At 43.5% G+C, this 26,553-nt stretch overlaps 1 protein-coding gene across 2 annotated transcripts in view; it reads right to left on the bottom strand.

Annotated features, from left to right (window-relative positions):
- Positions 1-1,073: 1,073 nt before the first annotated feature.
- Positions 1,074-26,553, bottom strand: part of NOMO2 (NODAL modulator 2) — a 55,968-nt gene continuing 30,488 nt past the window's right edge. Inside the window, exons 17-31 of one of the 2 annotated variants that reach the window (XM_063099349.1) lie at positions 25,879-25,942; positions 24,752-24,847; positions 21,898-22,116; positions 21,730-21,812; positions 20,682-20,841; positions 20,409-20,535; positions 18,722-18,835; positions 17,612-17,739; positions 16,487-16,628; positions 12,870-12,953; positions 11,555-11,665; positions 9,234-9,335; positions 7,242-7,361; positions 2,092-2,184; positions 1,074-1,680 (exon numbers count right to left, since the gene is read on the bottom strand). In XM_063099349.1, coding sequence (XP_062955419.1) covers positions 1,549-1,680; positions 2,092-2,184; positions 7,242-7,361; positions 9,234-9,335; positions 11,555-11,665; positions 12,870-12,953; positions 16,487-16,628; positions 17,612-17,739; positions 18,722-18,835; positions 20,409-20,535; positions 20,682-20,841; positions 21,730-21,812; positions 21,898-22,116; positions 24,752-24,847; positions 25,879-25,942 — 1,775 coding nt within the window. In that variant the 3' untranslated portion in view covers positions 1,074-1,548. The remainder of the gene's footprint in view (positions 1,681-2,091; positions 2,185-7,241; positions 7,362-9,233; positions 9,336-11,554; positions 11,666-12,869; positions 12,954-16,486; positions 16,629-17,611; positions 17,740-18,721; positions 18,836-20,408; positions 20,536-20,681; positions 20,842-21,729; positions 21,813-21,897; positions 22,117-24,751; positions 24,848-25,878; positions 25,943-26,553) is intronic. The other variant, XM_063099350.1, reaches the window with a different exon arrangement.

The following is a 26,553-nucleotide window of genomic DNA, read 5'->3' as shown; positions in this document are numbered from 1 at the left end:
TGGTGCCAATATCCCGAGAGCCACTAGTTGGAAACAAAGCAGCTCCTGGGGTGGCCCCAAGAGCCAAGGATTCCTCCAAGCTGACCCACTACCTTGGTAGTTGCACCCAACAAGACCCTCTGCCTTACTCTCCCTGTGACTGTTCTTTGCCATTCTACACTCAGCTCAAGCATCTGTCCAGGCTTCCTCAAGCCCCAAGGCAGGATCAGAAAGCTCCGTGCTCACGTGGCCCTGAGCTTCCTCCACCAGGAGGCCTCAGCTCGCTGTCCTGCTCCATCTACTTTCTGGCTTGTGACACAGAGATTGGTCTTGCACTTTGTGAAGGCAGGCGCCATGCATGCATCTACTCTTTCATGCATGCAAATATTCATTCGTTCATTCATTCATTCCTTATTGAAGGCCCACAACATGCCAAGCTCTGGGGACACATAAGGAACAACGCAGACGTGGCCCGTCCTCTTCCAGCTCCTTTAAAATGCCATCTGCTATGCTTGTCCTCATATTCCCAGTGCCTGTCACGTGGTGCTCAATAATGTTGGCTGGATGGATGTGTCCCCTCCCTCAATATAACTTAATTAACTTAACTACTTCCTATAAGAATTAAGTTCACGCTGCTAAAATGCTGTGAATCCCTGTGAATCACTTATGTGAATCAGCAGCCTTCAAGCCTCACCTATCTTACATGTAAGCATTCTGTTTGGCCAAAAGTGTGTATTTTTTTTTCTAAATGTTGAATTTGTCACTAATGTTTAAACTTGAAAGATTTCACAGAAAACTTTGTCTTTCTGGTTTCTCTAGAAAAATGTACACACATCCCTGCAGAGCAACAGGGAGCTGGAGCTGAGTGACCGCACCCCTTTAGATGGAGCAGGCGCTCTTCAGTTTGCCGCAGTCCCCACGATCCCCTATTTTACATCACTGAGGCTGGAAGACAGCTGCCATGGCCCCATCTCAGCTATGCTGGCCTTTTTCCTGCTCTAGCCCATTTCACTCAGGACTCCTACCTGCTCTGTATGCATCGTGACTTATGACCCCAGCATTATGACAACGTCATCCAAGAAATACCTCTGACATAAGCTACAACACGAATGAATGGGCCATTTATTGATTTTACCTCCTACCATATCCTCCTAATAGTGGATACAGATTGCTGCAGTTTCCAACAGGGATCTCAAAAGCCAAGGGGACTTGGGAGAAAAGATAAACCCAAAAGGTCTTTCATTACAGAACCAAATGCCATTTTACTGGAATTCTTCTTGCAAATGAATGCTGAAGATTAAAAATTACATTCTCACACCGCCGGCACAGCTTAAATACTTCTTTGACAAAAATAATAATAATAAATTATCTTCGACTCAGAGAATAAATTGTGTTCAGCAGGGTGACAGGAGGGTCCATTCATTGCATTGCTCCAGGGGCCATTTGGGGAGAGGACAGGGCCGACAGCACAGGCCGATGGTGGTTGACACACGCTCTGCACCCACACACAGTGCGGCCCCCTTGTTGTGGCCTGTCCTGAACAAGACTGTGACCATCCCCTCTTCGTCCTCACGTCCGCCTTGTCTTCTGTTTCTTGGCTTGTCTCTTTGCATCTTCTGGACCACTGTTGTCACAGGCTGCCTGGCCAAGAGCTCGGACTCCCTGCAGTCGACTCGTCAACTGCAACAGCAAGGGAATGAGCTGGAAAGAGAGCGACAATGTGAGAAAGAGAGACACCAGGAGGAGAAGACTTCTGCCCACATGGACAGCTGAGTCTCACTTGTCAACATCCCTTCTGCTTCAGGCATGGTCGGCATCTGCCAGATGCTCATGGGTGGACTTCGGCTCAAAGGCAGGCTTTTGTCTCCAGGGTCCCCAGAGACAGGCTGGCCTCTATCTGGGAGCAACACAAGCTTAGAAATATTTCAGGTTTAAGGATTAGAAGAGATGCTTCTAGAGGTTTACAGCCTTGAAAGGAGGCCAAGGGACTAGACTTGAGGCTTTTGCGGTCCCTTCCGACCCCAAATTTGTAATTTCTGTAACAGTGAACACCCTTCCCTGTCACTCCCATAGCTATGAGGACTCATTCCCCCAATGCACCTGGCTTCCTACCTTGTCGTGGTTGTATCCCGCCAGCAGTACCAGCAACGTCAGTGGCAGGGCAATGTACGACCCTTGCGCGATGTCCTGCTCGGGCAGCTTCCTCTGCAGACACCAAGAACACCAGGACTCCTCAGTAACTTCTCACATTTATCCATCACCCATGACTATCCACAGCCATGACCCACCCAGCCTTTCAAACTGGCTACCCAAGGATCCCTCTTTTCATTATCCAAATTTGGATAATGATCCAAATTTTCATTATCCAAAGGAAAAAATTGAAGCAATCTGGATAAATTTTCACATGAATTCTCTGCTCTCCAAACTCTCATTAATTGCTCTCTGAAGCTCAAGAAGAAAGAGATTCTGATAAAAGGTATTCCTCGCCCTCCGAATGTTCATGGTTCAAACTGAGGAAACAAAGAGATGTGGATAACAAGGAATCCTTGTGGCTGAAAAATAAATGGGTCTCATTTGGTTGATCCCAGCTACATGCAGGGACTTTGTCCTATGGGGAGTATCGAGAGCCCTCTGTTCCAGGGCCAAGGCACACAGTGATGAACAAGCTAGTGCAGAGATTCCACCCTGGTGAGGAAGTGAAGCAGTGACTGCTGCTAGTAACCCAGGGGCCATTCTCCCATTCTTCCAGTAGAACCTCCAACTTTCATCTGGGCCAATCAGACTACAGACCCCACTTCCCAGCCTCCCCGCCAGCTAGGTGCAGCCACGGAACTATATTCTGGCCAGTGGCACATGAACAGAAGTGGCAGGTACAACACTGGGTTGTTCCTTAAGAGAGAAATGGTGCACCCTCCCTTCTTGCTGGCTGGAGAGCATTTAGCCAAGTGCAACATTTTGAAGAAGAGCAATGTGCTAGAACAGAGCAATAAGAGAGAAGGGCCCAGGCCCGGACACCTTGAAGCTACCATGCGATCCCTGGACTGCTCGCTCCTGGACACTGACATGAGACAGAAACTTCTATCTTGCTAAAGCCCCTGAAATTCTGGGTGTCTATAACATCAAATGAACATATATTCCAACTAGCCCACTCTACTCCTGCAAAGAAAAAAACAAATAAATAAAATGAGAATGCTCAGAGAATGATAAAACAGGCTAAGCACTGTTTACAGGAGGTTCGCAAGGCCAAAACTACTTTCACAGTGGTGCTAAGATGAGATGTGTCTTTTCTTTTTTGCTCTCATTTTCTCTGAAGTGTACAGTGGACTTTTCCAGAGGCCACACGACGTGGCATCATCAGTCTGACAGCCAATGAGATGCATGGCGTGTGGATTCTTTGTGTTTTCCATATCTGTTTTAATTTCTAATATGATAACTAGATAGATATAATCCATATAAACTCAAGGTCTTTGAGACCCTCAACAATTTTTAACAGTGTAAAGGGATCCTGAGACCTAAACATCTGAACTGCTAGGCTAGAGATTGTGGGGCCATCTTACCTGAGCTGGTTGAGGCAGGACAGGATGGTCCTTTAATAAATGGAAGAATAAGGCAGGGACAGATTTCCATCTCTGACCACTTACTCCTGTACTCTTTGACATATCTTAAATCCCAATACATTTTCATTGAAGTAAACACTTAATTAAGTCTAATTCATGGGAATTTACAGGAGAGTGACTATGAGAACATGCTTTGAGTATAGGCTCTATCCAGGTCTTACCAGGTGACCTGTCTAGACTCAATCCAGGTCTTACTGGGTGACCACAGGCAACCACTTTTAGACTCAGTTTACCCAACTGTGAAATGGAGATGGACAAACATCACCTACTGCAGGGGGATGTTGTGAAAACTCAGTGAAATGAGACATGTGGAATGATCTCGGTGCAAAGAACACTGAGTGAAAAAGCCATTCATTTGGCTGTGGCTAGTCACATTCAACAAGGAGTAAACAGAGTGCTCACACAGCACCTCACGGTGCACGATGCTGAGCTGCTCATCAAGTGCATGGCTGTCATGTGGCTGCAGACAAGCCACATCCTCTGAGTCCTGGCCCTGCTGACTAACCTGAGCTCCTGTAAAAGCAGGAGGAGTGGTACCGCCACCTGAAGTTTTGTTGCAAGGGTCAACCGTGAATCCCCTGCACAGGCACCTGCACAGAACAGGCACCCTTCACATGTCACTTGGCTCCCCACTCTTGAATTTAACCCCTGATGGCCATTGCTTGTCACATTCTCAGAAGTGACAGGCACACATCTGGAAGCAGCTATGAGACTGAGCTGCTCAGCAACCACCAAATGGTGTCTTGACATTCCTGCCACTGATTGCCCAAGTGTGTCCCTGGACCCAGATGAGTCTCCTGCAGGGGGCCCTTGGGGACTTCACAGCCTGAAGCCCTCAGGAGCCTTCACAGAGGCCCTCTCCCTCTCACTGAGGTCACGATGTGCCTCTACACGGAGACAGTTTCCCTACATGCCCCTCTCTCTAGCACTTTCTAACCAGGTCTCAACTGTGGAGTCATCAGAAAAACTCTGCTTTGGTAAGATCATATCTGCCAGCTCACTGAGCATGAGCCACTCCTCAGAGAAGCCCAGGAAGCAGCAGAGGAGCTTTGTTCAAGTCCTGGCTGCTGTGTGTGAGCTAGGGACCTGGGGCTACTCATGTCTCTCCCTGGATCCCCATCTTCTCATCTCTATATTAGGGATTAAAATTCCTACTAACCTTCCACACAGGATGGTATTTAAAAAGCATTAAATGGTAACTGGATAGCATGTGGAAGAAGATAAATTTGAAATCATTCTTCACACCTTACATCAGGAAAAACTCCAACGGGCAGAAGATTTACACGTAAAAAATGAAACCATGCAAGTACCAGAAGAAAACACAATAAATTCCTCTAAAAACTGGGAGTGGTGAAAAACTTCCTAACTATGACTTAAAATCCAGAAGCAATAAGGAAAATATCAGTATATTTAACATAAAAATCAATTTTCACATAATGATAAACTAGGAAAAATATGTTCAACATATATTACAAAGGCTTAATATCCCTCATATATGAAAAGCTTCTAAAACAGATGAAAAAGACCAACAATTCTATAGAAAACAATTTACAGAAGTAAACAGTCCATAGAAAAGAAAATACAAATGGCTCTTAACCACGTAAAAAAACAAGAGAGAAATGCAAATTAAAACTACACTGAGATACCACTTCTCATCCATTAGACTGCAAAAAATTTTAAAATTTGACAACACACTCTGTTGGAGAAAAAGGGGGCTCATACAGTGCTGGTAGGAATGCAACACAGGGCAACCCTCTGGAAGAGAAGTGGAAATATCAATCAAAACTCCATGTGCATTTACCCTGGGACCCAGCAACTCCACTTCTAGGAGGCTATTCCAAAGAGAGACTGACAAACATTCAAAAACATGCATGCATAGGCAGTTCATGAAAGGATTATTTTTAATAGCAGAAAACTAATAACAATCCAAATTCCATCCACCAAGGACTAATTAAATATACTACAGTGCTATGGTCTGAATGTTTGTGTCCCCCCCAAACTTCATATGTTGAAACCTAATCCTCAAGGTGATAGTACTAAGAGGTGCGTTTTGGGGACACCACTTTTGGAAGGTGATTAAATCACGAGTGGAGCCTTCATGAACTGGATTACTGCCTTCATAAAAGAGGCCTGAGGGGCTTGTCTGCCCCCTTCTGCCACATAAAGACACAGAGAGAAGGCACCATCTATAAAGCAGAGCAAGCTGTCACCAGAGACCAAATCTGCCGGCACCCTGCTGGCCTTCCCAGCTTCTAGAACTGTAAAAAATAAATGTTTGCTGTTTATGAGTTATCCAGACTAAGGCATTTTGTTATAGCAGTCTGAACAGACTAAGACACATGGTATATCCACACAAAGGAATACTATGCAGCTATCAAAAAGGAATAAAGAATATCTAAATCTGTTGTTCCACATACAGTTATCTTTTAAGAAATAAAATTCTTACTCTTTCCACTGAAAAGATCCTAGAAACAATGAACAACACAATAGCTATGAGGTTAGGCTTTTGTTTTCTAGTGTAGCTTCCTGGGCTCCACTCTCACCCCCAAATGAGGTCAGAATCAGCAGTCCTGGGGTTGGGCCCTGGAACATTTTTGTCATTGCTGAGGTGTCTGTTTAACTCTCAGGAGATTCTACCATGCACCAAGCTTTGAGAATCACTGATCCAAACAATTATCTCATGAATGTGAAAGATGTGTGGGTGCTTTGTCTGTTGTGTTGTTATTTACATCCTGGTGGATACAGGACCCCATAAGGGCCACTTATTGTAAATGGTTGATAAAGTATGTTTCTTTTAATCTTCAGGTATCCTGTCCATTTTTTTTTTTTTTTTCTTCTTGCAATTTATAGTTGTCCTTTGGTATCCATGAGGTTTTGGCTCCGGGACCCCCAGCAGATACCAAAACCCACAGATGCTGAAGTCCCAGAAATAAAACAGCATAGTATTTGCCTATAACCTACGGACATCCTCCGTATACTTTAAATCATCTCTAGACTCCTTGTAATACCTAATCCAATGTAAATGCTATGTAAAGAGGTGTTACAATGTATTGTTTTTTAATTTGTATCATTTTTTACTGTTGTAGTGCTATTTTTTATTGGGGTTTTTTTTTCCCTGAATATTTTTGATCTGCAGTTGGTTGAATCAGCAGATATAGAATCTTCGGATACACAGGACCACCTGTATCTGTCACACAGATCAGGTTCCAGGGTGTCCTGCATCCCTGTGGCATCATTTACATGCCCCTGTATGCTCTCTCTTTCCTATACATTATCAGTTGGTTCTAGAGGTTTGAGGAGGTCACCAGGTGTCACATGCCTCCTGCTGAAGGAACACAGTGCCACCAATCAGGGGGTAGTGGTGTCCCTCTTCCCCCCAAATCACTCCTGAACCACTGATCGAACCAATTCCACCCTTCTCATTGCCAGTTTCCTCCTCAAAGGGAACGGCAGGCATCAGTGCTTAGAAAAGCAGAAAAGCATCTGGGGAAATCCAGAATCCAGAATCCAGAAAGGGAAAATGACCCAGTGCCAAGAGCCCTTTAAATAGCTGCCTTCTGAGCTTCGATCTGCAGCAGGGGTTGTGCAGACTTTCTTTTTCCCACCACTCCACACATTTGTTTCTCAGCTCCCCCTTTTACTTACCGTGGGGTTAAAGATCAATGTGATATGTTTATGGTAGCCCACCGCAGTGAAAGAAACTTGAGGCAAGGCATAGTCATACTGGGATCTGGGGAGTGTGGAGTCCAGAAGCACGACATAATTCTGTGCACACATGGGAAGAAGTTATTGTAAAGGACAGCTTTGGCAAAGTGAAGGAAAACTAAAACCTGACGTAGGGTAGTGATATAAAGACTTTTAGGTTTTTAAAGAAATGCCCAAGTCTACACATCCAAACCAATGTTGCTAACTTCAAAGTAGTAACCTCAGTGGGCTATTCCATCAGTGACGGCCATGTGTCCCCAACGTCTCCGAGACTGGGTCTCCTGATAAGGCTGTTGGGGCCTACAGCACTTTCTTATGAGTATATTCAACATTGACAATTACAGTCCTTTGAGGATCTGACTTTATGAAACAGAAAAAGTCATTATGAGCCAATTCTGATGAGGAAGGTACACAATCAAACCAAGGAAAACTGCTTTCAAACCAAATGAGGCTGACTTCTAAGGGATTTAAGTGGCTCATAAGCTGGCAAGTTCTAAAAATACAGTGTCTCTGGAATACGACCAGTGACAGTCACAGCCCCGGGTGCTGTACCCCGGCCAGGTGCCCGGTACTGTGCTCTCTGCATTAGGCCCATGCCTGCTCTGCTCTCGACCACTGACAAGCTCAGGATTAGTACCCCTGTTTTTCAGAGGAGCAGAAGTTAAGAGCCTGAAAAGGTTAAGAGTGACTTGCCCAGGGTCACTCCACTAGTAAGACAGCCAAGCAGGCCCCAAGTGAAGTCTGACACTGAAGCCCAAGACATTTCCACATTGCTGTGGAAAGTGACTATTTCAAAGGTCAAAATCCATCTGGAAAATGGGAGGGAAACCCAAAATTCTATAACATGTTTCATTATATTCCAGCCATTTTACACAGAGAAAGGCCATAGCCTGTCATCCCTGTGGCATGTGGCAAGGAGCCAGGAAAGGGAACTTCACAACGTAGGTGCACAACGGACAGCCTCAGGCTAAGACCACCAGAGAAGAACCAAATCCTTTGCAAAGTTTGCTTCCACCAGGCCAACTACAATAGTTGGCTCTGTCCAATTGATAGTAAACATTTTATAATCAGTAAATGATAAGCAAAATAATGGCTGACTACTTCCCAATTCTGGGGAGGGAGATGGACATCCAGATTCATGAAGCCCAAAGGACACCAAATAGGTGGAAACTAAAGCTGTCTACATGAGACACGTTATAATTAAATTGCCAAAGACAAAAAGGGAATTTTAAAAGCAGCAAGATAAAAGCAACTCATCACATCAAGGGAACCCCCATCATCAGACTGTCAGTGGATTTTTCAGCAGTAACCTTGAAGGCCAGGAAAGAATGGGAAATGTCTGAAATACTAAGAGTAAATGATGCCTGTCATTAGGGCCTTTGTTAAATATATTACGGTATTTCCTATATAATGGACTCCTGTGCAACCATTAAAAATCATGTTCCAAAGATTTAATGATAGGGAATAGATTTGTGATATATTATTCATTGAAAAGCACAAATTACAAAACAGTATACAAAATAGTCCCAGTTTTACATTTTAAAAATAAATATGTCTATGTCTGTTTATATTTATACACACACACACACACACACACACACACACACACACACACACGCACGCACGCATTGAAAAAAGACCCAAAGGATACCAATCAACACGTTAGCAGTGGTTATTTCTGGTTGATGGGATTATGTCTGATTTTTTCTTTTTTTCAAAATCTTCTGCCATAAATATGTATTATTTTTGTAAAGAGAAAAACAGTTAATTAGGAAAAAATAATCCCTACAGAGCCCAACCTCCTTTGAATCAGAGAGCACAGTTCTGCAGAGTAGTATTTAGGGAGACACTGAGAGAATTGTGTTTCTTTAAACTAAAAAAGCAAAATTATTAAAACAAAGGTAGAAGCTAGGGTCAAGCCACAAGTATTACCTCGCCGTCTCTGAGCAGGGGTGGAAAATGGAAGAAGAGGGACTGGCCAAGAGAAACTGTCTGGATTGGATTGTCAAGGTTTTCGCTTTTGTAAAGCTTTACCTGGAGAGCAGAAACAAGGCAGGACGGGCTTTTGAAATAGAAACACGATAAACATTTCATTTCAGACATCCTCAGGATAGCTTATCTCTTGGGAGGGAGGAGAGGGTTCTTTGGAAACATGGATATTTGAAAGAGAAACCGTCCTCCTGACAGGCTATACATAATGCATTCCTAAATCATCTGAGACAACAGTTACGTGCCACGCATAGAAATATAAGATTTTAAACTAGGTTTGGACTACCTATGTTACCACTCGAAATAACAATAATAGTTATCATAATGATGACAACCCTAAAAAGAATGGTGTTTAGCATTTGTTGAACATCTATGTCAGGTGTGCGACAGGCATCTTACATACTTTGTCACCAGTCCTGATGACAAAGCAGACACCATCATTGTCCCTTTGGAGTCTAAGAGAGCCTGGGTCATCTAAGCTCACCCAACTTACACATGGTGGGGCCTGGGACACAACCCACGTCATGGAGGATCTTGCCCATCATGCCCTGTCTCATCATATGATGTAATCTAACTCCATAAGGACTTGCTGAATCGAAACACATCCCACTTGATATCTGGTTCTTTCTCCAAGCTGCTTCAAGAAGCAGCGTAGGGCTGTTTCTAGCTGTATCTCTGGGTCTGTGGCCTGCTCTCACTACCATGTGCAATGCGGGGTGAGGAGGATTAAGGAATGTCCTGGCCAATGTGAAAGTGGTGCGAAGGTGAGGGCTCCAGTCTGCCTACACCTGCCACAGGAGAATGCCAGAGGCCACCTCCCTGAGGCCCACGTTGACACTTTTCTATTTAACACACAAGTCAAGGGGAATTTTCCTAAAACCAAAGTTACAGACTGGAGGCCTGTGGGTCACATCTAAGACCACTATGTGTTCATTTGCCCTGTGACCTCTAGGGTCTCTTCCAGTTCTAACAAAATCTCCATGTCTGAGATTAATGAAGAGTCGTTTAAAAAATACCCTGTGATCCCTCGGAAGACGTGAATAAATTACCATGGGGGTGTGTTTTAATTAAATTTGAACTCATTGACTATATTTAAAAATCATGTGATTTCAAATAATTCTGATTTCTAGCGTCTCTGGAAAACTGGGAAGTGATACCATCCCTGGGCCAGAATTCCAAACAGCAGCAATCAGATGCCGTCCTCATCCCTCCTGGATGGGACATGGGTTCTCCAATTTGCCCCAGGCCCTACCCAGCCCTCCGCTATCTCTAACATTACCTGCCTGGTCCCCACAGGCATACATGCTCACAAGTCCGCACTGGGAGATAGTTAAGAGGTGAATTGAAACCTAAGCACATGTTCTCACCCATGCCAAATACATAACCATATATAAAAATCACAAGTGTCTCTCAACAACACACCCCCATGGCAATTTATTAACATCTTCCGAGGGATCTCAGAGTATTTTATAAATGACTGTTCATTAATCACAGACATGGAGATTTTGTTAGAGCTAGAAGAGACCCTAGAAGTCACAGAGTCCAAATTCTTGGTTTTACAAAGGAGGAAACTGAGGCACATGAAGTGACTGGCTAAGGCAGCATGGTGAACAACCACCAGTGAGAAGAGAGAGCCCAGGCTGCCCAAATGCTAGTCCACTGCCCACCACACCGACCTGGATGGAATTGAAAAAGTTCTGAGGCACTTTGCCTTAAAATTGTCTTTCCGGGGGGGGAAGAAGATATAACAACCACAATTATTTGAAGTTGATACAACAAGCAAACAGAAAGGACATTGTCGGGGGGGAGGGGGGGAAGGAGAAGGGAGGGAGGTTTTGGTGATGGGAAGCAATAATCAGCTACAATGTATATCGACAAAATAAAATTTAAAAAAAAATAAAATAAAATAAAATAAAATAAAAATAAAAAAAAAAAAAAAAATTGTCTTTCCGTTTTAGACTCCAGATTGTACTGCTCATGCATCAGTCTTCTATTACAATCCTTCTAAAGATTAACTGCTGGCAAAAGCTATCTAAAACTGGAACACATTCTCTCTGATGATCATCAGCACTCTCCCAAATACATGCTGTGATGCAAGTTTGATGAAAGTTTCTTAAATCTCAACCTCAACCCCAGCGGGCACCCCTCTGGTGTGTCTCCCCAGGCGGGACACAAAAGCAGGAGCCAGACAGGCACAGACATCCTGCTCCTTGTCTCAAAGCCAAAAAGAACACAGTATTTAAATCTTAAAAAGCTGGTCTTACCCATAATGTAGGAAGATACTCAGAGGAAGTGATCACATTTCCACTTAAATCGAATTGATTAATCTGCCGGAAGACGATGATGTTTATATCATCGATGTCATTATTCCCCACCTAGAGGGAGACAAGGAATGCTCGCATTGAGGAAGCTGGAGGAGGACCTTCCACGCTAGCTACTAACAGCCTGAGAGCCATGTCATAGCACACTTCACCTCTTACACTCTGGGAACCAAGTCTGCCATTGAAACAGCCTAAGTCCAAGGTCAGAAACAGACAGAAGATGGGCTATACCTGGCCCACAGACACATTTTGTTTCTGAGCACAGCATTTTTCCCCTAAGTTTTAATTACTTGCCAACATTCTAAAAAGAAAAAAATTTCACATACAAAGCCAGATGTTTCAGCTTCTCTTGAAAAAAGAGAAAGATGTTGTTGCCTGGCAGCCATCAACAGGGGCAGAGTCACAGCTGCCCCCACTGAAGGACCCCAGAGGGCCCCTTCTCTTTCATGCCTGCCAAGCCACAGTCCATGTTACTACTTGTGACCCTGGCCTAAGTTGCCACAGCAAGGAAATAAAAAATTGTAAAGCATTTTGGTGTGAGATGCAGCCATTAAAATGACAGATGCCATAAAGACATTGAGAAAATCCACTTTTAGGTCAAAAAGTCCTATATAGCCCACCACCCTCCCTCTGAACTCATAATCTTCATGTCTAATAAAGCCACCTAAATAAAGCCCCCAAGAGGCAGTTCCTCTTGTCCCACCCAAGCTCTCTAGTCTAGCCATGAGAGTTATTCAGTGAGAGGAAAGTTTGATTGCAAATAATTCCAGGGCCACTCTCTGTGACCTGGAGGGCTGCCCCTTTAAAAATCTATTCAGCTAAGTCATAATCTTGAATATCAAAGGACTCTGCCCACTAAATGGGGGAAGGGAGGTCATCTGAATCTAAGAAAAGTGGTGGCCCTGTTACCAATTAGGCCCATATTCTCTTTATTACCCTTCCTTGATTTGAAATGCTCCTTATGCTTTAAGATCCTTAACTTGCAGAATAATGATCAGAACTCACAGGGGAAGTGGCAGGAGTGAGGACACAGCAGCTCCAGTTTCTTTTCTGGATGTGTGACAGCAACGCTATTCATGACAAACCCCACATCAGATGATGCTTGTGAAGATGACACTATTCTAAGAGGACCCTTAATTAGGATTTAACGTTCCCCCCTCCACCACAGATGAAATGCAGACAGCCAAAGGAGCACTAAAGGATTTTTGAGCAGGGAAACAATCAGACCCAGACGCAGCAGAAGCATTTAATGCCTTACCTCAACCACCCGATGGTGGGGGAGGGCCCGTTCGATGTGATCGTTGCCTTCTGCCTTGAGCTGGACGTGGTACACACATCCTGGCTGCAAGTAAACCCACGAGTCACTGCTCCAGAAAGGAAGCTTGTCCTATCACACCTGAGCTGAGCCTGGTTTGTCTGCACATGGTCACAACAGGAGCATTTCTGTCCCACCTCATTTCCAAATCTGCAGCCTATTAACCTTTTTAAGCATTCCTTTAGAAAGCACCCCTGGTGGCAAAACATCTGAAGTTCTGGGACTCCTTCAATCCCAATTAAATTTCACTTTCCTCTCCCCAAGGAAAACTAAGTTTGGTTTCTTATTTCAAAATTACAAGTACAATATGCTCTTATTCTTCTAAAATGACTTCTCACTGCCCCTCTACCTGTACAGATGCACCCAGTGATACAAGTATCTGAAATGACGTTCCCACGCTTACGACGGATATTATTTCTGGAAAGTGGGACTTGAGGTTTTCCTTTTTTTTAGATTTTCTTCTTTATACTTTTTATTCTATTGCTCAAACTTATAAGCATATATCATGGTTACCAAAAAAAGTCATTATTCTAGAAAAGATTTTAAAACAACCAATTCCTGATTGCCAACTTTACAACTGACCTAGTGACTTATTAGAATCTGAAGTACTGGTCAAGTTTGAAGGTATCTATGTGTATCTAAGAGGAGAAAGCCCTAAGATGTAATACCTTATTTTTAAATTAGCATAGATGGTGGATAACAAGGCTCCAGTCTCCTAAAATTATGTACACTTTGATCATCTCTATATGCAGGTGGAGCAGCGTAAGAAATGGCATTCACTACACACCAACCAGGAGTATTTCCAGGTGGTAGCTGCTTTAGAGGTTTTCCCCCCTTTTCAATGTCATGTCCTTTACTATATGTTACTTGAATTATTTTATAATGAGCACATGATATTTTTGCAAAGACAATACAGCTATTATTTAAAAAAAAAAAATTCATGACCACCAGTAGACATATTCACTTTTTGGCTCAATTAGAACTGGCAGCATTAGGTTCAGTTCAAATAGCTATTTGCACCTCAGAGAGGAAAAGACACGAGTAGCTATTTCAGACGAAAAGGAGAGTCCTACTGAAGCTGGGAGGGGCAAGCGCCGCCCACTCGCTCCAGCGCGTGGGCCAGGCAGGCTCCAATCAGGCAGCCACACCAATCCTAACTGGCCCCGACTCCTTGCTCACACCCACCTATCTCAGGGATTCGCCTCCACCTCTGGCAGCGATTTCTAGTGAAACAGCTTCTCTCCCAAGATGTCTTGACAAGCATACCACCCAGCAAGGTCAAATGAACAAATGGGCCCTTGTCCTAACTATGGCTGAAATCCTTAGGAAATCTTCAACATGGGATGTCCAGCTTGCCGCCTTCTGGAAGAATGGCAAACTCAAATCCAAACCCCTCAATGAGACACATCAAAGGATATTCCTTGAGAACCTGTGGCCTGGCATGAGGCCTTGCACATGGAAGGCGTACACTGCCACCAGGGGGCAACTCTCAAAAATACTGAAAGTGAATTAACACCTATTAGGAGGAGGAAGAGGCTGTGAGGAGCATCAATTAAAATGGAAATCTACTGTAGTGGAGAAAGAAACTATATTCAGTTTAATCAAATAAAATGTGTTAGGTCAGAGAGTTTAGAAGAGCATGTCTGGGCCAGCAAGACTCTGGGAGAACAAAGAAGGTGGTGCAGAATTTTCATTCTTGCAACCACTTGAAGGAGGTGAGCAGAGAACTCAGAGCTCATCACAGGCAGGGGCCCTCCTAGGCCCTTCTCCTGCTACTGGAATTAGAATGAGAAAAGCTGCAAACAAAAGACGTCAGGGAGAAGGTTCTGTTTGGTTTTGCTTTTTTAACCACTTATTGAGTCAAGGTGCCAGGTATGGGTCTATGTGTTTCACACGTATTAACTCACTTAGTACTCACAGCCATCCTATGAGGCATAAATTATTCTTGTCCTCATTTTACAGTGGACAAAGCAGACACAGAAAGAATGAAAACCTTGCCTGAACTTATACAGCTAAGATATGACCCAGGCAGGATTTTAACCCTGGCAGGCCACTGGAGAAGGACGTTTATGCAGGGGAAAAAGGGACAAATGCACAGGCTGTGCTTGCACTCAACTCAGGAGACTGAGAACCTGGTTCTAACCACCTTCCCCCATGCCCTGGCCATAGCCAGCACTTCCACAAGGAAGGAAGCCAGGCCTGGAAGACAGAAGATAGCATGCTCCCGTGCCTAGGTGACAGGAGTCACCACGGCAGCTGCCTCCCAAGGGCCAGGGCCTCCCCCAGGGCAGGGACAGCTAGAAGAGAACATCAACAGTGAAGTGTGTCCAGACTCATGTGAACACCAGATGGCCCTCAGAGGGATGAACCTGAGCAGCACATACCAAAAGAGAGGAGCAGCAAGCAGGGCAGGGAATGGGAGCCCACGCAGTCAGTGTGCACCCAGCTCATCCACTGGCCCACTGGAACATGTGCGTTTCAGTCCTTGGCATAGCCAGGAGAGACACTCCCAAGTCCACCTGTCTCTTTGGCTTCAACACTCCATGCTCACCAAACAATCTTCTGACCTGACCTCCAGGTACCCTGGCACCTGAGAGTGGACGGCCCAGACAACAGGACAAGAGCATTCTTGTCTTGGGAAGAACGGCATCTCCCCAATCTATAGAAACAAACTGGCAAACTGATTTGCATCTCAGTTCATGTGACTTAGGCGACCATTAATCTGTCACTGAGATATGTATGACTGTCTCTGGGGTCAACTATGAATACCAGTTTGTGAATCGGAAAGGCAGGGGACCAAATTCCAGATCTGAGTGGCCCATTCCACCGGGACCTATCCAACTCATATTCCCTCTCAGTGACTTCAGTATACACTTAGTGTCTGTTAAATGAGCAAACAAATGAATGAACAAATAAAAACCAAGAGAAAGTACCACAAATCCTAAGCCAAATGTTGCAATTTAGCAACAAAAGGACAAATAAGTTGTTTATTTGGCCCACAGAAAGAAGTTGTGGATTCCTTTTTTTCTTAATTAGTTGTGAACATCTAAAATTCATGAGTTTTCACATAGGCATTAGAATTTCTGATTTCCCTTTTAAAAATTCAAATGATCTGACAACACTGAGTCTGGGTGCCTTCCCACATGGCTAAAATGAGCTGGAGCTGAGGAACAGGCTGCCCCTTTTCCACGGGCCACGCCCTCTCCACAGTCCTCACCGCTCCCTCTTGCCCACCCAGCCTCCTTCAGCCATTCACATTTCTCTTCTGGCGCCAGAGGCATTTGATTTGAAAGCGCTGGCGTTAGCCATAACCACAAAATGCTAGGCAAAAGTTGCACCAAACCCATGGTTTTCAAACTTTACTTTGCTGCAGAACCCCACCCCAATATGCTGGCTAGGTAAAAGGCAAACTGTGTAACTTAAGATAGGGATTGGGAGGGTTCCAGAGTCCCACTCTCAGGCCTCTGGCCTGCCCCACTCTAGCAGTCCTGGGGGCACCACAAACCCTGCTGAACACAGTATGAAAATAATCTCCAAATAAAACACGCTCATAGTCTTACCAGCAATCCACGTAATCTGAACTTGCCCTCTTCGTCTGTCACGGTATCTTCTCCATAAATGCTACAGTCATTCTGCCCCACTGCTTCCACAGCAACACCCTGCTCTGGTTCTCCATTTAAAGAGGACACTGTACCATAGCAACTAGGGTGACAAGAGCAGAAATGGAAGGTGATGTTCTCATGGTTTTCTGAAGGACACAAAGTATTTCAGGTAAATTTGCATTGACAGCAATTATGGTACAAACAGCTCAGGGGAGAATCGCACCCCATGACCCAGCAACTCAGTTACAGCTGTGCCACTTCCAAACTGAGCCTTCCTGCTCAGGTTGTCATCACTTTGAAGGACACTCCAGAAAATTGTAATTAAAAAAGGGTAAGCTTTATTTTATTCATGCTAAGCTTTACAAGGGCACTTCAAAAAGTTCATGGAAAAAAAGGATTAAAAGATAATCTTTCCATGAACTTTTTGAAGATCCCTTGTATGAAAATAACTCATTTCCTCTTTCATTTCATATATTCAGTTGAAAGTGGTCATTTTTCTAAACCAATCTTTCCAACTAATCTTCATCTAAAGTGCTTTAGTATATATGTGTAAAGGAATACACATGTGTCTGTGTGCATACATGTATATATCTAACTATCTATGTATCTATCTATATGTAGCTACTGTGTATCAATCTGTTGATAGCTAGTATTTTCATAAACTATCTCTGGAAGTATTCAGAAAAATTGAAATAACTTGCTGTCTCCCAGAAGAGGAACTGGGTGGCTAGGAGACAAGGATAGAAGGAAAACTTTACACTGTACATTCTTTTCAACATTTTGAAGTTTTACTCAAGTGCATGCATTTCTTCCTTTTAAAGATTTAATTAAAGTTTAAAATTTTTTTTTAAAATAAACTTTTTTAGCAACTCTATTGGCTCTCTCAGGCCAATTTCCAAATAGGATGTTTGTGACTGAATCACCAGATTGAGTAATTAGAAGAAAAGGGCAGCAGTCAAAACTCTATCCTATCTTAATTCCCTTGTCTCCCAATACGAAGACTGGGAATTTCTAGATAACAAAAAGCATGAGTGTGACCCACCTGCACAGCCCTGGAAGAGAGGGGCGGCCAGGGCTGCTCACCTGTAGGCCGTTCGGTACCCAGTGATGGTGATCTTCAGGTTCTGTCCTTCCTGCACCTCGATCATTTGTGAGGATGGCTCAAAGCGGAATTCTTTCATCATGGGTTTGAAGTAATACTGGCCAGGGCTCTGCAGAGAAAGAATCACACACTGAGACTCAGCTGCTACATCTGGATATGGCTTAAAGGGAGGGGGGGAGTGTTAAGGTCACCATCAACCATAATTATGCCACAGGAACTCCAGGGCTTCCCAGACAGAAATGGTGACCCTATCTCTACAATAAATAATTTCACTAACATAATGGCAATTACAGGCTGGCCGGTTAGCTCACTTGGTTAGAGCTCAGCCTTGCAACAGCAAGGTCAAGGGTTCAGTTCCCTGCACCAGCCAGCTGCCAAAAAATAAATAAATAAAATAATGGCAATTACAATCCTAACAATGAAAGCTGTCATTATCATGTGTCTGCAACAACTCTCTGAGGCAGAAGTCATATTTGAATTTTATGAATGAAGAAACTGAGGCTCAGAGAGGTAAGTAACTTGCCCCATAGGTCATAGCAAGCAAGTAGCACTGCAAAGTGGGTGGTCTTCCAGATACCCCCCACTTCCTGTCTGATATCCCCACAACAGTCACTTTGTTCTCATGACTGACAAGATGGCCAATTAACGTGCACTTCCTGAATCCCCACCCATCATGGCATCAGACTATAACCCGAATGAAAACTTGGCGCTATCTTCCCATCACATGGAACATGCTTTGCAGAAGAAAACACATGCTAATCACTCAGCATTATAAATGACATGATCCCATGGTAAAACAAAGGGACACCTAAGAGAGGAGCCACTGTGGCCAGGGTTATTAATTACACTGTCTCAGTGACAAGTGGGTGACCAGAAAACAAGAAATGTGTGCGGAAGGGAACATGAATGAGCAGCATTAAATTCTAGTAAGAGCAATACTCTAATTACATGCGGTCCCCTAAGAAACCTAAACCACTCTACATCAGCTTTCCACTCTCACGTTGTCAAGCAATACATAAGTCATGCATGCTGTGTCCCAGCTCTCTCTTGGGGAAGATGGGCAGGTGGTAAATTGCAGAAGGACATATTACCAGGTTGGAGAATGTCAGAATGCCATTGTCCTGAGTCAACAGGTTGGAACGAAACACACCGCCGCTAAGGGATAAGAGGACCCCAGGGAGGGGCTGGTCATCTTCAGCTTTTATCTGGGGGTGACAAAGTAAGACCAGAGCAAGGTTAAACTCATATTACCCATGAAGATAATACTTACACAAGTCAAGAGGTAATCTTATGGGTTTTTTCCTTTTGCTGTTATTCATTGGGGTGGGAGGGGTTTATCCTTCCTCCCCACAGGTAACTAATGTTCAAAGAGTTTGGTGAATAGTCTTCTAGAACTCCTTCTAGGCCCACACAAATTGCATAAACACTACGTGCATTGATGACAGACTGGCAAGTTTATTGGGGGGTGGGGGAGGTGTGGTTCTGCGGCCTGCTCTTTTTCTCAACAATCTATCCTAGCATTCTTCCTCCACCAGTCTACAGCAATCTGCAACACTGTGTCCTACCCACTGCATAACGTTCCAAAGCAAGGGTTGGCAAACCACGTCATGCAGACTAGCCACCTATTTTTGTGGTAGAAAAGGAGAGACAATCTGAATGTCCTCAAACTTATGAGGGTACTTCAAAAAGTTCATAGAAAGATCCATATTATCTTTTAATTGTATTTTTCCACAAACTTTTTGAGGTACCCTCGTTCAATTCCTAGGAGTAGAATTGTTGGGTATGTGCACTTTGAATTCAAATAGTACAAAGATATCACCAATTGCATTCCAAAGTGGTTGTAACGATCTACAGTCCCACAAATAATTTATGCATGCAAAAAACATGCTCACCCCAAAATGGTGACATTGTCTTAATTATTACAAATCTAACCCCCCAAAAAAGTGTTTTGATAATAACTTTCTTGGCATTTCCTCAGTAACCAACAAGGTTGGTCATTTCATCTGTCTGTCAGTCACTTGCATTACTTCCAGGAATTACCTTTTCAAATCCTTTGTTCATTTTTTTTTCTATTGGGTTGTCTTTTTCTTACTGATTTTAGGAGTTCCTTATAAACTGGGGATATTATTTATGATACAAATATTTCTTCCCAGCTTAGATATCTTTTAATTTGGTTTAAAATGTATCCAACGACATAGAACTTTTAATTTGTATGTAATGTAATCTGTCATTCTTTTCCTTTGGCCTGTAGTTTATAAATATTCATATTCCAGGATTTCCAGACCCACATTGTACAATACACAGCATGCTTCTTCCCAGGAAGGACTAGTGGAAAAGACAGACACCAAACACCATCGCAAGAACATCTGTGTCCTTCAACACACAACAGTAGAGGATGAAAACTTAAATCACTTCCCCAAAGGTACACAAACATGCAATGTCAACAGCTCTCCAACTTAGCCTGAGTGAAAGAGGCCAGGAAAAAAAAAAAAGAGTACATTCTGTATGATTCCATTTATATAAAAACTCTAGAAAATGCAAACTAATTGACAGTAACAGAAAGCAGATCAGACTGGCAGGGAGGGGCAGGAGGGAGGGATTCCCAAGGGGTAGGGGGAATCTTTGGGGGTGATGGATATGCTTACTATCTTGATTGTGGTGGTGTTTTCATGGACGTATTCTGTATATCTAAACTATCAAATTGTACACTGTTTGTGCAATTTATTGTATGTGGATTATACCTCAATAAAGTTGCCTTTCAAAAACATACAGTGTTACCTCAAAGCTTACACCTGCCAAGGCATAAGCCTGAAAGTCTCCTACGGTTCCTTCCACTGCAGTCAGAACATAGCCCTCCTTCTGTGAGGTCACAGTATATTCCAGGTCACTGTGCAGGGGGCCAACACTGAATAAAAGAAAGCAAAATGCTACAAGTGATTTTCACTCAAATCTTGGAGGATGCATCACCTACCCCAGGAAATCTGTGGCCCTGGTTTCTTTGTGAGGCTCCCCAGTTGGTCTCAAGCAAATGTTTCTTAATCACGGACTTACCTATAGGTACCTTTGTCATCAGTAAAGACAGTGATCAGGGGTGAAGTCACCCCCTTCTCGCTGATGACAATCTCCACTCCTTCCAACTCCGGGTGGATCTGGCCTTCTAAGAACAAGCCTGCCTTCCCATGGATCTCGATCAGCTTCCCTGGGCAGCTTTCTAAAAAGGGAAGAAATAAACACAAGAACGGGACTTAGCTGCAAAGGGAGAGGAGCCTTTTGGTGGGGGGTTTCCAAGGAAAGAAGGGCCTAGAACTGAGGTATTAGAAGCTAACTCCAAATGAAGTTATTTAATAACTCAGAAAGCTCAGTAATTGGATGTAATCCAAGCCTCTCTCCATCCCTAAAAGGCCTTGCTTAACTGCCAAGGACTTTAGTAGGTACACCTAACAAAGGCTCGTTTTCACTGCTACTTCCTCAGTTCTCCCAAGGCCACAGATAAAGAGAGAGCCCTTTAAGCAGACAGGAGGCTGTGCTGCTCAATCTCCAGAAGACCCAACACAGAAGATTGCCCCAAAGAGCCTGCCTGCTAGAAAGTCACGGTCTTCAACACACTCCATTTCCAAATACAAACCACGTAATTCCCATGCTTTAATGAACCCATTATGCTGGAAAAAACTGTCAGTAGCCAAAAGACAAATGCTCCATAAGCGATCACTCTAATCATTCATTCCCAGAAAGGACCCTCCCATCCCACCCTGCCAAACAATAGAAAGATCCTAAACAGTTCAGACATATGAAGATAAATGCATCTTAGCAATTAGTGGTTCTACTTTTCACCTACTTTCCAGTGTCAACCTGATAATGTCAAGAAAACAAAGTCTTTTCCCAAAAAGATCCCCTCAATTCTAATAGCAAAAGTTACTTTTATTTATTTAGACCATTCATTCATTCATTCATTCATTCATCCATTGAATAGTAACATCTGCATGCCAAAGAAGATGTAGGTGGCTTATGGGTTTCACTCTAACAACACAAAATCAATTTTAAATGCAGGGAGAGGAGTAGTTACAAAGGTGTGACATTCGCTCACTGAGTTGACATTTACCTCCGCTGACAACAGCTTCCATTGAAGGGGGATAAAAGAGCAGCTCTTTAGACGAGGGTGTAACAGTGATTTTCTCTCCAGACCTAAAATAATAAAAAGACTTCAGTTTGGCCAGCTCTGTCCCTCCAGAACAGAGAAGAGCTTAGAGAAAAGCGCAAGAGAGCTTACCGTGCCCAGTAAGAGAAATCGTAGGAGAAGGGGCCCTGTAGCTCATCCACCATCTCTTGCACAGGAGGTTTGGTGCCTCCTTCTCCACCCTCTTCTTTGCTGTTCTTCTCCCTCTCCTGCCTGCGGGTCTCTATCTCAGCCAGCTGTTGCTCCCTCCGCAACTCCTGCACAGACTTCAGGGGGCCTAAGACCAAGGCGGGTTCACTGTCGATGGAAGACCTAGAAGAAAAGAAGCAGCCCCCCAGAGGACATGGCTGCTTATCCCTACAGTCGGGGGGGAATTTGACATTTCTGTAAGTAGTGACTGGTGAGTAAAAAACTGAACACCTTACAATGACATCGCAGTAGCACAGTCTCCTGATGTAAATAAACTAATAGTTTAACAAAAATAATAATAAAAGCTGAACTTCTTAGTAACAGTAACAGTATCTGGTAGATCTGGACTGGAATAAAATATCACTGATGTTATGAGGACTTGATGGAAACTTATGTTTCCACATAGGACGTGGTGCTCTCTCCATGCCACCATCCTCTGTTCTATCGTTCAATCTTTACTGAGAACATTCTCTGCTAGAGAACCAGACACCACTCAGGACACTGGGGATACAGCAGTAAACAAAACAGACAACACTCCCTACCCCTGTAGAATTGACATTCTAGTGGGAAGAAGCAGACAATAAACAGAAAAAGAACGTCAGATGATAAGTACGATGAAGAAAGATAAGGCAGCATGAGAGGACAGAGTGCTAGCAGCCAAGCCTTTCTGACAAGGTGACATCAAGCAAAGATCCAAGAGGAGGGAAAGAGTGAGCCACGTGGCTCAGGCAAGGGGACACCAAGTGGAAAGTCCCTGGAGAGGGAGTTCACATGAAGTCCAAGGGACAGCAAGCCTGGGACAGAGGGACCCAGGGAAGGGTCAGATCGGTCAGAGAGGTCCAAGGGGCAGCAGGTGGCAGACTAAGGCTTCCTAGGTCTGAGTGTGAACCGTGGATTTGACTCTGAATGGGATGGAAGCCACTGGAGTTTCTAATAGAAGAATGATATGACAATCTCTACCATGAAAGAATAGCTCTGGTTACTGCATGGAGAACACAACATCATGGAGCAACAGATGAAACAGGGAGGAGACCACCATGGTGGGTCAGACCAAGTGTGATGACGAAGTGTTAAGACTGGATGAGATTAAGGATATATTTTGACAATGGAGCCAAGCTGGATACAGGGTGCAAGAGAAAGAAGAATCAAGGAACAACTAGAAAGATGGAGCTGCCATTTCTGAATCAGGAAAGACCACAGGGTAGGTTTGTGGAGGGCGATAGCCGACAGTCTGGTTTGGAGTCTGGTAAGTACAAGATCTCCAGTAGGGATCCAGGGGGCTACATCTGGCTACAAGATGCATTTCACACAACTCCCAGCACAAGCAAACAACACAAAAACCCTTCTGAAGTTATAAAAATTAATTTAATAAAGATGAAAATAAGACAGTATGGAGTCACTATTGGTAAGAATACGGATTTCTAGTCATATCAGTAATAATACTTTCCAAGCAGGAAAACAGTAAATGATATTGCTCCAGCATCAGGCACCCTGCTGGGCCACTGCAGACACTCAACAAATCTTTCTTCCCTTAAAAACCTGGCTCCCCATCAATCAAGTCTCTTTGGACAGAAACCCTGACACTTCTCCCTCCCTGACCACGGTGGTCAGTCTAACACCACGTTCTGTCAACTCAGTCTCCTCAACAACTCCTATCTGCCCACTGCTCTTCATGGCCATGGGTCTGGCTGGAGGCCCCATCACCTCTCACTTGTGCTCTGCAAAAGCCTCCTCTCCCACCTCAATCCACTCCCATTCTTGGGCCTCTTCTCTCTGTTCTCCACTCAGCAGTGAAGGGGACTTTTTTGAAACAAAAAATCATTCCTCTACTTCAAATATGCCAATGATGACTATGGGGTAAAGATTAAGACCTTAACATGGCCTGGCCCCTACCAGCCTACCTCTCCTGCATTCCCTCAACCCCCAAGGTCTAGCCCAAAGCACTTATCACAGTTGCAATTTTGTAGTTCCGTGTGTGACTCTTTGACCACTGTCTGCCTCCCCCGTGAGACTATAAATTCCAGGAGGGTGGGGAGTAGGGCCCAACAAGCTCAGGGCCTAAACACTGAAGATTCTCAAGGATGTTTTCTGTGTGGATGACAGACCACAGGTGGTAGACAGAAAGATGGAAACACAGCTGCAAAGACAAGTCAATTAGAGTAAGGAGGGAGAAAGTTTCTCAGATTTCTGTTCTATTTGATGAAGATGGTCACATTGCCAAAACTCTTTCATTTCTCCGGAAAATTAGCGTGTCACATGTATCTCACCACACTGTAAAAATTCCTCTCAGGGGTGACATTCACATGAATGTGACCCTTGGTCAGGGAATGCCTTTCAAATACTTTCCCTCTCACAATCCTTCTTATATCAGGTGCCATCTCTATTCCCCAAGCCTTCAAAAAAGGTCTGAAGAAAAATAAACATTTTTTTTGAATTTGCTAAAACACTTGGAATTCAGTGAACACACTCCAGAGATTTTTTCTTAGCAAAGACAAGAAGCATAAAAAGTTCAAACAGAAATTTAAGACTGAAAGGAGCTGTCAGAAGGCTCTTCCTCACCCACAGTTAGTTCTTAAATCATAAAAGAAAAGGATCAAGGCTGTTGTGAATTTACAGCTGTCATATAAGAGAGGGAAGGCCACTTGTATATACATCTAGAGATAAGAAATCAAAAATAATATGCACAGGTCTATTAGAGAACTCCCCAGGCCTCATTCACACCCTCCCACTCTCAGCCCACCATGAACACTCGTCTTACTTGATAGTCACAGTGACATCCATCATTTTGTCAGTGGTGATAGTTCCAAGGACATGGTGGCGAATGGCTGTCAATGTCAAGATACTGGGTGAAGACCTATAAATCAAAGAAATGGAGAGAAAACACTAGCCGTACTACCTAGTCACTCTCAAAGGATCACCAACCACACCCTTGATGGGCAACCTTCCTGACCCTGAAATACTGATATGGGTTGAATCATGTACTCCAAATTTTCATGTACTTGAAACTTAATCCTCACTGTGACAGTGTTAAGAGGGTGGGAGATCCTATTATGATATTTGGAAGGTGGGGCCTTGGAGAGGTGATTAGATTGTGAGGACCATGCCCTAGTGAATGGGTCAATCCACTGATGATTTAATGACAGTCATGGGTGTGGTTATGATGCCTTCATAAGGTCAGTGTATGAGAAGCTCTCTCTCTCTCTTGCTTCTGCCATTCTCACCTTGGGACATCCTGCATCTCTCTAGAGAGACACCACCCACCAACAAGGCCCTCACCAGATGTGCTCCCTGGACTTTGGACTTCTTGGCCTCCGAAACTATAAGCAATAAATATTGTTTCTTTACAAATTACACAGTTTCAGGTATTCTATTATAAGCAACAGAAACGGACTAATACAAATATACTACATGAAATTGTTCTTAGCTTGGGAAGAAATAACTCTGGAAATCCACACGAGTATTTTAAAGAATAAATGAATCCTATATTCCAAAACTTTAACTTCCAGTCCCCAGCAAAACCCACACACATTTGTAAAAATATAAAAATGGCGGACTTAAGCTTGAGAAATTCCCATCTGTGAGGGCTGGGAGATTTGACAAAGATTATATTAAGACACTTCAAAAACACAGCCTTCTATCTGGGTTTACAGAATTCTTGGGAAAGAGATCCTATCTCCATTTCCTCAGTAACTTATCTAAGTGTTTCAAAATCTTTATCTAGAAATTCTTTTTAGTGCCTAACCTTGCCTCTTCCAGGAAAAAAAAAAAAAAAAAAAAACCAGAAAGATTCCTTTTGTTTGCAGAAGTAAGTGGAGAAGAGATGCACACTCACTCTCCCCCACAGAAGTACACTAACTGCAAAAAGTATTCAACATCCAGGCTTACGTGTCGTAGGTGTAGAACGCTTGCTCAAACCGGTGGCAAGAGCGAGGGGTCACTTTGTACACGCCTGCAGACAGGAAATCAAAAGTAATTTTCAGAGAATGGTATCTGTTAGGCTAAACAATTCTTACACTTGAAATCCAAAGGCAGCTCCTCTCATTTGAAAATTCAAACATATCACAGATCTGCAATAATGGAATCAGAAATACCAGGCAGGCATTTTTTCCGCTGCCTGTGACAGCTTTTTACCAGTGACCCAATCCATTTAGCAGCCCACTCACAAGCACAGGTTTTCCGTTTTCCATAATTTAACAACTTACAGTAGTTGAATCTGCACAGACCAACCTAAAAATACATGCACAAGCAGAACAAAAAGTACATTTTTATTGGAAATAAGACTGAGAATAACTTTCTACTCAGAGATTTGAACCCTTTCCTATAAACGTTCCTTAAAAAGGGGCAGGGACTAGAAGAATCCCCAGAAAATTATGATACAATCGCAGAAACCACTTTTACACCATGAGCCTATGCAAGATAATACTCAGATTTGAGGCATATTTCATCATTTGCTAGAGGAATAGAGTTAATTTCAGAAAGAAGCAAAGTATAACAACATATTCCCCCAAATGCTCAGTAACCAATATTTTGGCCATACTTCCTACAAAAACCTGAAATTAG

Source organism: Cynocephalus volans, chromosome 6, assembly GCF_027409185.1.
Source record: "Cynocephalus volans isolate mCynVol1 chromosome 6, mCynVol1.pri, whole genome shotgun sequence".
NCBI lineage: Eukaryota > Metazoa > Chordata > Mammalia > Dermoptera > Cynocephalidae > Cynocephalus > Cynocephalus volans.
The sequence above is the reverse complement of the archived record's forward strand: the minus strand, read 5'-3'. Positions and strand labels throughout refer to the sequence as shown.